Source organism: Drosophila montana, unplaced genomic scaffold (genome assembly GCF_035044405.1).
Source record: "Drosophila montana isolate Dmon_TW-CO22-7 unplaced genomic scaffold, ASM3504440v1 contig_1505_1, whole genome shotgun sequence".
In the NCBI taxonomy this organism is placed as follows: Eukaryota; Metazoa; Arthropoda; class Insecta; order Diptera; family Drosophilidae; genus Drosophila; species Drosophila montana.
In genome coordinates, this window is record NW_026996452.1 from 512,215 (window position 1) to 524,112 (window position 11,898).

Genomic DNA, 11,898 nt, shown 5'->3' on the forward strand with positions numbered 1-11,898 from the left:
ACTGACAAGTTTTACTACGCCCAAAGCAGCGCGCCAGCTAAAAATTGATTAAAAAACGCACAACAAAACTTTTGATTGACAGGCAAAAAGGAAACAAGTAAGAGGTTCTAGTCGGTAGCTCCCGACTAGGGGATACCCTGAACACGCTTCTTCCGATAGGTACAAAATTAAAAATACTTGATATATATACTATTCTAGAAGCTACATGTCAAGTTTGGTGACTCTAGCTCATATTATTTGACGAAATTGCTCAAAACACAGGATTTCGATAACGATTTTTATCGATCGGAAACAAACTCGATATGCGCGGGGACTAGGAGGACGTGCAGCTAAAATTTCAAGTCTCTAGCTCTTATAGGTTCTGAGATCCTATTCATACATACGGACAGACGGACAGACGGACGGACGTATATGGCTAGATCGACTCGGCTATTGATGCTGATCAAGAATATATATACTTTATGGGGTCGGATATGCTTCCTTCTGCCTGTTACATACATATGCACAAATACATAATACCCCTTTTACCCATTTTCAATGGGTTCAGAGTATAAAAAACATATTTAATAAATTTTCAAGCCGTCTGCCGCTTGAGGCACTTTATAAAATTTTTGCTGAAAGTTTAACAATCTGATTAGAATTGAAAAGTTATGCAAGTGCTCGACTTCCAATTAGCAAGTGAAATATATACATATACACATACACATTGTGCTTGGCGATTTTCTTTACACGCCAGACTGGGCTTCATTATTTGCAAATAGATTAACAAACGAATGCTGGAAATATTTTGTGTTAATTATATTTTTCAACTGTGACATTTGATTATTAAAATGTGCTCAGGGGAAGTGGAGTTGGGAGAGCTGTTCGCTGCTCGAATAAGTTATTTAATTCCATTGATAATATATGTAAGTTAGTTACATGTCATGATTAACTAGAGTTTATTCTGATTGATTTATAATCAAATTATAAATAGTATAAATAGTATTAAAAGCACATTATTTGCCAGCATCTTTGCTAATCTGTCATTGCATTTTTTCGGTTTGTATTCGAACCAGCGACCTCTCGCCAGTTGGTGCGACGCTCAAAAGTCGCATTCAGAAAGAACAGCTACTTCCACTTTCTATTTAGGCAGTTAACAATTTCTAGGGAACTTTCATGTGGTTCCAAGAGAAGCCCCTAAAAATCCTATTAGTGCTTACAATTTTTATTTTTTTTTTTTTTTTTAACGCGAATCCCGATGCAACGTACTGCATCCCACCTCCCGCCCAACCGACCGAGGGGCGCAGTCGTGTAACGTACGACACGAAATGCAAAGTAAATATGAAAAAAAAATATTAAAGAAAAAGTCGATACAAACTACGAGTATGTGTACAAATACAATTACAAATAAAGATAGGACTATCTACTTGCTAAATAGTTTAGAATAGAAGACTTTATACGAGGAAGAGAAGCTTCCGAGCAGAATACTCTGTAATAATGCTTGTTATAGTCATCACAGAGAACCCTGAACGGTTCATGCAAGGCATAATTAGTTGAGCAAAATTGAAGCGATAAAGGTACAAAATTACGTGTTAGTCTAGTAGGGATAGAGAAATTTAATTGGCTAGTCAACACAGAAGAGTCGATTTCACCAGTAATTAATTTATGAATAAATATTACACCCAGCATGGTTCTACGATTAATTAAAGAAGGAAGGTTAATCAACAGAAGTCTACTGGAGTATGACGGTAACCGCACACGAGGATCCCAATTTAAACCACTAAGGGCAAACAACAAGAATTGTTTCTGAACGGATTCAATTCTGTCCTGATGGGTAGCATATTGTGGTGACCAGATACATGAGGCATACTCAAGAATAGGTCGTACCAAAGATATATAAAGTGTTTTTGTCGTGTACGGATCGTCAAACTCCTTCGACCATCGCTTGATGAAACCCATAACTATTCTGGCCTTATTGACCACGGTATTAACATGAGAGTCGAATTTTAAGTTTATGATCAAGGATGACACCTAGATCATTAACTTCATTAGAAGTACTATTAACACGCTCAAGCGGTATGCTGTCAAGGTTGTAAGAAACCAGTTGAGGAGGGCTTCTATAGAAGGTCATTACCTTACATTTAGAGCAGTTTAAGCTTAACAGGTTGGCTAGACACCAAGCCTGAAACGCATCAATGTCCGCTTGTAAGAGATAACATGATGCCATATCCTTATATGCAAGGCATAATTTTACATCATCAGCATACATTAATACTCGAGAGTGAGACAGTATCGAGGGAAGGTCATTGATGAAAAGAGTAAAGAGTAGCGGGCCAAGATGACTACCTTGAGGAACACCGGAAGTCACCAGAATACGTTTAGAGAATGAATTTCTGAAAAGAACCTTTTGGGTTCTGTCACGCAAATACTCTGAAATCCAGTTCAAAAGATTGACTGGGAAGCCGAGAAGGCTTAATTTATGAAGCAGCAAGGAATGGTTGACAGAGTCGAAAGCCGCCTTACTGAAATCAGTATAGATGACGTCAGTCTGCTTTCTTTTCTTAAACCCATCAATTACAAACGAAGTAAACTCAAGAAGGTTAGTGGTTGTAGATCTGCGCTTCACGAACCCATGCTGGGAAGGTGAAATAATAGAACTACATAAATGCTGCAGTTGAGATGTTATAATTCTCTCAAAAGCTTTAGGTATAGCGGATAATTTGGAAATACCTCTATAGTTTTCGACATCGGACTTACTCCCTTTCTTATGGAGAGGGATAATATATGATTCCTTCCAGATGGTCGGAAAAGATGAAGTGTTTACGGACAATTCAAAAAGTTTTAAAACAGGTTTACATAATGCTGCAGCGCAGTATCTAAGCACGCAAGCAGGAACACCATCAGGGCCCGGTGAGTAAACCGGCTTGATAGTGTTAAGGTCGCTAAGAAGCGAACTTTCGGTAATAATGGGATTAAAGATGCAGTTTGACCTCTGTAACTGATAAGGATAAGGCTGATTTTTATTATATACCTAGAGGAGGAGTAGGTAGTTTGAAAAAAGTTTGCGAACAGATCGGCTATGCCTGGATCAGTGTTCGCGCTCTCATCTGCAAACTTAACCGAAGAAGGCAAAGTAGATGTCTTTCGTTTAGAATTGACAAAGTTAAAAAATTGCTTAGGATTATGTGAAAATTGAAGGCGACAACGCCGAAGGTAATTCTTATAGCAAATGGAATTTTGGGTGGAAAAATTTGATCGGGCAACTGCATAGCGGGAGAAATCAGAGTGATTTCCCGATTTCTTAAACTTTTTATAACACCTCGACTTCACGTTTTTTAACCTCATCAGTTCCTTTGAGAACCAGGGAGGCCTATCAGGCCTCGCTGGGTAATCAAGAGGAACGCAGACATCAAAAATCGAGTACAAGGTGTCATAAAAAAGTTTCAAGGCGACATCAATGTCTGCACAATTGTACAGTTGTTATCTATATTATTCATGGACTTGAACTTGAGCCCCTACGACAATGGGCCACTCTTATATGGCAGATGGGCCGCAAAATTCCTGGAACTCAAATTGATGCCTCTTTTGGCGTTTGACAGTGTCCTGGAAATGCGAGCAGCGACAGCAGCAAAACAAACCACCCGGCAAATAGGGAAGCTTTTGACTTGGAGAGCTTATTGAATCGAGTTATTGGGCGTAATAAATAGGCAAATGATAGGATGGTAAACACATGTTGTTGCTGCCAACAGGAACTGAGCTGACCAATGCGGCGTATACTTAATATAATTGTGGGGGTCGCTGTCCCAGAGGCAAATGTAATTTCCTGCAAGACCAGCAGCCAGATATTTACTGCCGAAGCTGCTAAAGAGGACATTAATAATATTATTAAACAAAGCAAAAGTCACACACACACACACACCTCACCAGTGTGAAGTGTGAAGCGCAATCACTTGTGAATTTTAGGTGTGGGCGCCCATCAGTCAGCAGAGGCAGCTCCAAAGGAACATGGACCAAGGAGCAGGGAGCAGGGAGCAGGGACTTACGGGCTCTGCGTTTGTCAGACTGGCGGCAGCTTATGAATTATTTATGGCTCGGTTTATTTGGTTTTTGCGCTTATTAAAATGCGAAATCGAAAGAATTGCACGCTGTGACAGGCATAAATTTCAGTTGGGAATCAATTGAAAAGTTCAATATAAGAATCGAGGCAAAATTTTCAATGTGAATGAACGAAGACCATAAAGAGCTTAAGCAAAAAAGACAGAAAAAAATAAATTGAAATGAATTTTTCTTAATAATTACGTGTGGGAAAAGTGATTTTATTGACAGCTAATCTATATAAAGTCGCTTGAGAACTGGACACAAAGTTGGCAGATCGAACCACATGCAGACAAAACATACGAATTTAAAAAGCATTAAATTCGTCACAATACAATATTAAATAAAAAGTAGCACAATTGATTTTCTAGACATTAAATACATTCATTTTCTTTATAATTGTCGATGAAGATAAAACATTTCAATTTAAATAGCTCTAAAATTGCCACAATATAATTTTAAAATAAAAGGAAGCATAAATGATTTTCTAGACATTTGATTAATTTTCTTTATAATCAGTGAGCACGAAGTTTGAGAAGAGAGGAGAGAAGCATACCTGTTTTTCTAGGCATTATAATAATAATCCTCCCACCTCCAATTGCCGCAATTGAAATTTTATAAAATTCTGATGAAAAACAATAAGCTCAAACAATTCTGAAGGGTGTGCTTGTTTGTGTGTGTGTGTGTGTGTGTGTGTGTGTGTTACCATATTAATGACATATTGACAGGCGAGCAAAAAATCTGTACAGCCACGCCCTCCACGGACACACGCCCACTAAATCAGTTGACAGTTGATAGAAGTTAGCTAATTATCCGTCCAGCCTGGCAACCGACCACGCGGCACGCCCCATCAAAATTTCAGGCACAACGGGGCGTATGAGTAATATTTGTATTAAAAATCTCTTATGCAATGGGCAACGGGCGGGTTCAATAGAACCGTGCGTTGGAAGGGGAAGTTTATTGAACCGTCACGTGACCGCACAAAGCAAGAGGGTTCATTTATTTACAGCCATTTGTTTTATTTTTACGAGTCATAAAACACTATAAACAACAACTGACATTAACCTTGAAAACTATTTGCGCAAGTGTCGGCCCGAATATATCAATAAGTCGATTCGAACAATCGGACGGAACAATCGCCCGTTAAATGAACCAACTTGTTTGCTTAACTGATTGCGAAAAGCTCGCACTAAAAATAGAAAACACAGTTAATGAAAAACTCTAGCATATTTTTTGGCAGCGTTTTCAAATGGAAATCGTTACGTAAAACAAGTTCTTCATTGCATTTCCACTTTTTTGTAATTACGTGCAGCTCTTGAAATTGATATAGAAAAACGATTTACATTTTTACATGCATTATGCATACATTTTACCAAGCTTAACAAGGATTTTCGCCGCTCCCTTTTCAAGGTCCCTGCGGGCGGAATTGATTTTGACATATGATTTTTCCTAATGATGCATAAAATCTTGGAAAAAATGTTGTTTTTAAAGCTAGTTTGCTCGGATCGAATTGCCAAAACTTTAAACATATAAATATTCTTCCTCTATAAATATTTTTAAATAAAAAGGTTCATCATATATAAATATTACTTAATTAAGAACTTAACAGTAATTGTAACATAAATATAAAATACCTATGCAACATTTGGGGCTTACCTTAAATACTTTAAGCAAGTACTTTTTAAAAGTCTTGTATTAAGTCTTGTATTAAGACGTTTTAAAGTTAAGCAACAATTCGTTAAGTTCGAATTTCGTTCGGAGTTTATTAAATGTTGAACTTGATTCGAGTAACGAATTCCTGTCCTTTTCTCCTTCTGCATAAAGCAGGATGTGGCTGGCATATTAAACATTCTCTCTGACTACATTCTATTAAGTACTACGTACTATAATTTATCTGCTTTGTATAGCACACAAATAGGTCATATGGAGGCAAGTGCTGTACAACAAACCCGCAAAGCGCATTTTACTGTTTTGACTCACGAAACAAACAAAATATTATTATGACCAAACATAAAAATGCGACAGTAAAACAAAAAGAAGAGAAGCACAGCTCGGCAGATACCCCCCAACTATACAAAATGTATATATAAATATAATATATATATATATATATATATATGGGATGCCAGCAGGGGTCTTGTTGTTGTAGTTTTTCTTTTCTTGAGGTCATTTGTCAAGACGAAACACAAAAATGAGAAGCAATAACTTTACCAACTCCAAAGTTGAACTTGACAAGTTTGGAGAATGTCGAGTGAAGATATTATTAAAGAAGTTTAATGCTTGAGAAACCAATTAAAGTGGTTTAAGAAGAAAAGACAAAATGCGACTACAATATACCCTGTACTTATAAACAGAAGGAGAGGCTATACCAGAAAGCGTGCTTTAATCGGAATGTCTCGATTAGATGAGGTTCCAATATCGGGGAGAATGGGGAAAGGGTTAAATATTTGTAATATTCTAACAACCAAGTTTGATATAAATGTTGAGCTATGCTTTAAAAAAAACTTCCATTATTCGATATTTATCAATATTAGAAAATGGTAGAAATGGTCAAAAAAAAAAATAAGCTACAAATGGACATGGCAAGATCGACTCAGCGCATCTTCCTGATAAAAAATATATATATATTATACCCATTTTTAATGGGTATAGGGTATACAGTATATTTTGAAGATATTATAATTATAAAACAACTGTCTCTCTTTGTTAGCCCCTGCACCTTTGTTATCTTTGTTCACACTCGGCTTTTATGACTCCCTTGTTACCTGTACTTTGCCTTTTTAAAGGGTATGCGCGGCGTGCAAATGGGTAATTAAGTATTTACAGCTGATTAAATGGTTATTCGGGCCCAGCGCAGCTGAGGAAACAAACAAAATTCTGACAAACGTAAAAAAAAACGGAATGTACAACGCGGCGTATGCGTAATGCGAATATATTCAGTATTCAGCGTTGTGCGACCCATTAAGGCGACCTGATTCCCAGCCGGCCAAGGACGCGGCAGCTGCCGGCAGCCTGTGGCAGCCGGTGGCCGCCTTTTCGAACAAGTAGCCGCGGTCCGTGCCCAACTTTGGTCCTTTGAATTGCAATCATATCAATGATAAGGCAAGTGTGTGTCCGTGTGTGTGCCTTGAATTGATATGTAGTTGCCTCCGTGGGGCGCTGGGTTTTAAATTACTTGAGTAGCGCTATAAATAGAGATGTTCCAAAGAGCAGATGCGTAGCTATGGGCCGCCCTGTGCCCTGGCCCGGCGCCAATGCAATTTATATTCATTATTTTGGTATCCGAGCGGCTGCACCGCGACTGAAGCTAAAGCTGTAGCCTCGGGGCTCCAAGTCGCTAGGCAACAGATTCCCAGACCGATGCGACGGGCTGGACCTCCCACTCAAGCGGTTGCAGCCACTCGGATGCCAGTCTAGGATGCTTAGCAACAGGCTCAACAAATGCACTCGAGTCGAGAATGGCCAGCACTTGAGATAATCATGGGAGGGTCCTTAATGGCCATTGTGTGTGGAAAGTAGTTGACATATTTGTGGACAATGTGGGGTTAAGGCCAATTGGCAGAGTTGCGCGGTGCAATCATATTTGCGGTTAAGTTAAATTTGAGGTTAAACTGAATTTGAGTAAATCTAAATTTGAGGTTAATCCGTGTTTGAGGTTACGTAATTTGAGGTTAGGTTAATGTTAAGCTCAGGCTGAATTTGCATTAAAAAGGAATAAATTTGCACTGAAGTCGCTGTAAGCAAATTTGAGGTTAAGTTTAAGTTGAGGTTAAACTGAATTTGGGCAAATCTAAACTTAAGGTTAATCCGAGTTGAGGTTACGTAATTTGAGGTTAGGTTAATTTAAAGCTTAGGCTGAAGCTAATTTGAGGTTAATCTAATTTTAATTAAACCTTTATTTAAGGTTAAGCTTAATTTGACGTTAAATTAAATTAAGTTGAAGTACGTCTTCTTTTGGGGCATGTAAAGATTTGATTTGAGGCTAAGCCGAATTAAACTAGTAATAAATATTAAATGAAGGTGAATTTTGCCACGCTTTTGCGTAGAGTTTAAAGTTAGTTAATTACCTTCAGATTTGAATAATTGTGTGGACATATACTCATTCCCCATTTTCCCAACTGTCAACTTTCCACAGGCTGAATCACCTTTACTCCCGCTGAAGGAAAACGAGCCGACGTCCACGGCCACGCCCACGCCCACCAGAGCCCAAACTAACGCACCAGCACAGGCAAAAAATCCGCACATATCAGCAACCGCTCCACGTGGCCAGTATACCGCACTTGGCAACGAATCAGCCACTCCACACACACCCAGTTCCACGCCCAACGGGTGCCGACGTCGCAGCTCGCTGACCAACTCTCCGGCCTCGCCCTCGCCCACACCCACGCTTAACGTGCAGGAGGGGGAGCCCAACAACAACGAGGAGGAGTTCTACACGCCGCTGGACAGTCAGACGCCCGCCCATAAGCACACGCACGACTACAAACTCTATCCGCACGACACTTTCGCACGTCTCGAGGGGAAGCCACCGACGCCCAATATCAAAATGCAAAGCAAAGTGGATGCAGTGGGTCGCATTACCGGCCAGTGGGGCAAATGGCAGCTGCGCACAGTACTTTTAATTTTTCTGTGCAAAATACCCTCCTCCTGGTTCATGGCATGCATCATTTTTACGGCACCCGCGCCCCGGCATGGCGAATTCTTTTGCAAGCCGCCAGCAGAGATTGGCACCCAAAATCAGACGCAATGGATCAAGGTGTCTCATCCGCAAAAGGAGGAGAAGGAGGATCAGGAGTTCAGCATCGATTTCTGCAATATCTACGAGGATGCGCAGGAGCATGCGCATCACTACTACAAATACGAGGACAGTGCACAGGAGCCGCGCGTCTGGGAGAAGCCGCTCAATCGCAACTCGAATGTGATACCCTGCACGGAGTTTCAGCATGAGAGCGACTACCATTCGGTGGTCACGCAATACGATCTGGTCTGCTCGCGCGATATACTTGTCTCGGTGACGCAGTTCTTCCATCTGTTTGGCGTCCTCACGGGCGGCATTTTGGCCAATCACTTATTGAAATAGTAAGTCCAATTAGACCAATCAGAACTTACCGAAATCCAGCTCCAATTGTTCCCTTCCTCTCTCTCTCTCTCTGTGCCTTCCCGCATTAGCTTTAGTCCACGCAGCGTTATGCTCTTTGGCATGATCACACAAATCTTTTGTGGCAATCTGACTGGCCATGTGGCCTCCTATGAACTTCATGTATTCTTTAGATGCCTCTCCGCTGTCTGCTGCGCTCAGATGTACACCGCTGGCGGCATGATAAGTAAGTTCTTATTACACACACCTTTACGCAGTACACAATAAATTTAATCATCTCTTATATTCTAGTGTCCGACATTACGGGCGGCAAATATCGTACGTGCGTCTCGACGCTATTCGAGCAATTCTGGTCAATTGGCGTTATGATGCTGCCAGGCGTTGCCAGTTTTTGGTCCAGCTGGTCTCACCTCTATATGGCCATCTCCTGGCCCACAGTGATACTCATCTACCTGTGGCAGTAAGTAGCAAAGTCTTATTGTTCAATGGGAACTATCAACGCATACGCGATCTAAAGTAGCTGCAGTCTGTTTATTACAAGTGTTTTCTTTTATTAAACAAAACATATCACGATTAAAACAAATTTAATTGCACGTGCCAAACCGTAAAAACTGCGTATGCTGCCTGGGTGGCAACGCTGCGCAAGTGTGGTGAATTAAATGATAAAAACTAGTAAAAAAAAAAAATATAATAAACACAAAAGAAAAGTAAAAAAAATTTGCCAAAGGTTTTGATAATAAATTTTGAAAATTTATTTACAGATGGATACCCGACTCGCCGCGCTGGATGATTGAGCGCGGGCGTGTACAGGATGCCAAAAAGATATTGCTCCAGTGCGCCGAAATGAACGGAACCCGCCTCAGTCTGCCGCATGACATTGACCAGCAGCTGGAGCTGCAGGCACAAACGGCCATGGATGCGCCTCCACCGGCCGGCTGGTGGTCCATCTGGAAGGGTGAAAAAGCTAAACGGCACATGATCTGCGTGCATCTGGCCTGGTCGCTGTACATCAGCGTCTACTACGGCTGCCTGCTGAACATACGCTCCTTCAGTCGGGAGCACCTGTACATCAACACCTTTGTGGCCGGCTTCAGTGAGATGATTGGCACCTTTATTGGACTCTATTTGATAATGAACACCACACGGAAATGGCTCTGGGCGGGTATATTCAATATTGTGGCCGGCTGTTTTGCCTGGTGCTGCTGGCTGGTGCCCAAGCCGGGCGAGGTGTCGCTGGATGCGAACGTTGCGATGCTCATGTGCACGGCTATGGTATCCAAAATGGCCATTTCTACTTCACTTTCCATACTGACCACAAGCACCGTGGAATTGGTTAGCCAGGAGAAGCGTAAGATAACCTCCTTTTCGACGATTTGCTGGGCTCGGTTCTGGCTACTGGGTGCACCGTTCATTGGATCCACCGTTGTCATTGGCCAGCTAATACCGCAGACCTCCTACACCGCGCTGGCTGTCATTGGCGGCATTTGCATGTCCCTGATCAGCAGTCCACGCACACATCCCATCTCCAGGCCCTCCTCACCGGTTTCGCATGGCGCTCAGAACATGGCAACACAATTTACGGTCATCGATGGACTGGACAACAAAGGCTATGTGCCCAGTTCCAACTCCAATACCATCTACGCTACGAATACTTTTAGGAAGTTGACCACCCCTCAATCGAATCTACCTCCACAACTATTGCCCGGCATTTGGACGACCAAAATACACGAAGACGGGCCACCAATGTAATATAATACACAGCTGTACGTGCAGAAGGAGATTCGGGCGATCAAAAAGCCGTTTAAATTTCGCAAGTTTGAGGTTGCAATAATTGATTCGGATTTTGGTGGCGCTGTGAAGTGTACAAACGGACAGTCCAACAATTTGATATACTCTATAAACCAGTCTTTTGTGCTGTATACACATGATTTAATATCAAGATTTGTCTAGAATCGAACTTTTATAATGCACATACCCAAACTTTTTGCTATTTGTGTAAGCAAAGTTCAAGCGCTATTCGCCCTGTACAATACAACCGAGCACAATTTACAAGTGAACTCAATTTGAATGCTCAAAAGAAATAAGAAAAAAATGATTACTAATAATTATCTTAAATGTCAAAGATACATTTTTAAGTAGACAAACTTTTAAGCTTAAAGCTAAATACAATATTTCAATTAAATGAAAAGACGCTCGTAGGTAAAAACATACAGAATGAATAACTCTAAGTTTTAGCATATAATTTGCAAATAATTTTGATCAATCAAATAACGTAACGTATGCTGTTGGACACCGAAAAGACCATAGATATAGGGTCTAATATAGCTTCAGCATAGCCATATAATAGAAACGTAAGTTAGTAAGTCAAATGTGGAACATGCCGAGAGCAGCCCAGTATTAAACTTGTCCTCGATGAATCTGTAAAATATGTCTCAAATTCCACAATGTAGATACGTATTTAGTGTATAGCATTGTTTCCTATATAAACTTATATCAACCAACTGATGATAATATGTACTTAAAAAGTCCTCTTGAGTACCCTAAAGCTGTTCCACATTTAAGTGATTGTGTTGAAAACACCTGGAGAGAATTACATGAAAAGACATATTTAATAGTTACATTTAATTCTTTATTAATTAATTAAATCAATAATAATTTTAAAGCTACGTACACATTAAATTCAAAATACTTCATTACCATTATGTATTATCAAATGCAGCATAAAA

The 11,898-nt window shown here is 40.4% G+C and overlaps 1 protein-coding gene across 1 annotated transcript; it reads left to right on the forward strand.

Moving 5' to 3' along the window:
• The first annotated feature begins 8,223 nt into the window (after positions 1 to 8,223).
• On the forward strand, positions 8,224 to 11,378 carry LOC135433787 (solute carrier family 22 member 3). Its single transcript, XM_064690016.1, has 4 exons — positions 8,224 to 9,153; positions 9,244 to 9,398; positions 9,464 to 9,632; positions 9,934 to 11,378. The coding sequence occupies exons 1-4, from the start codon at positions 8,621 to 8,623 to the stop codon at positions 10,919 to 10,921; spliced, it is 1,845 nt and encodes a 614-aa protein (XP_064546086.1). The 5' UTR covers positions 8,224 to 8,620; the 3' UTR covers positions 10,922 to 11,378.
• The last annotated feature ends 520 nt before the right edge of the window (positions 11,379 to 11,898 follow it).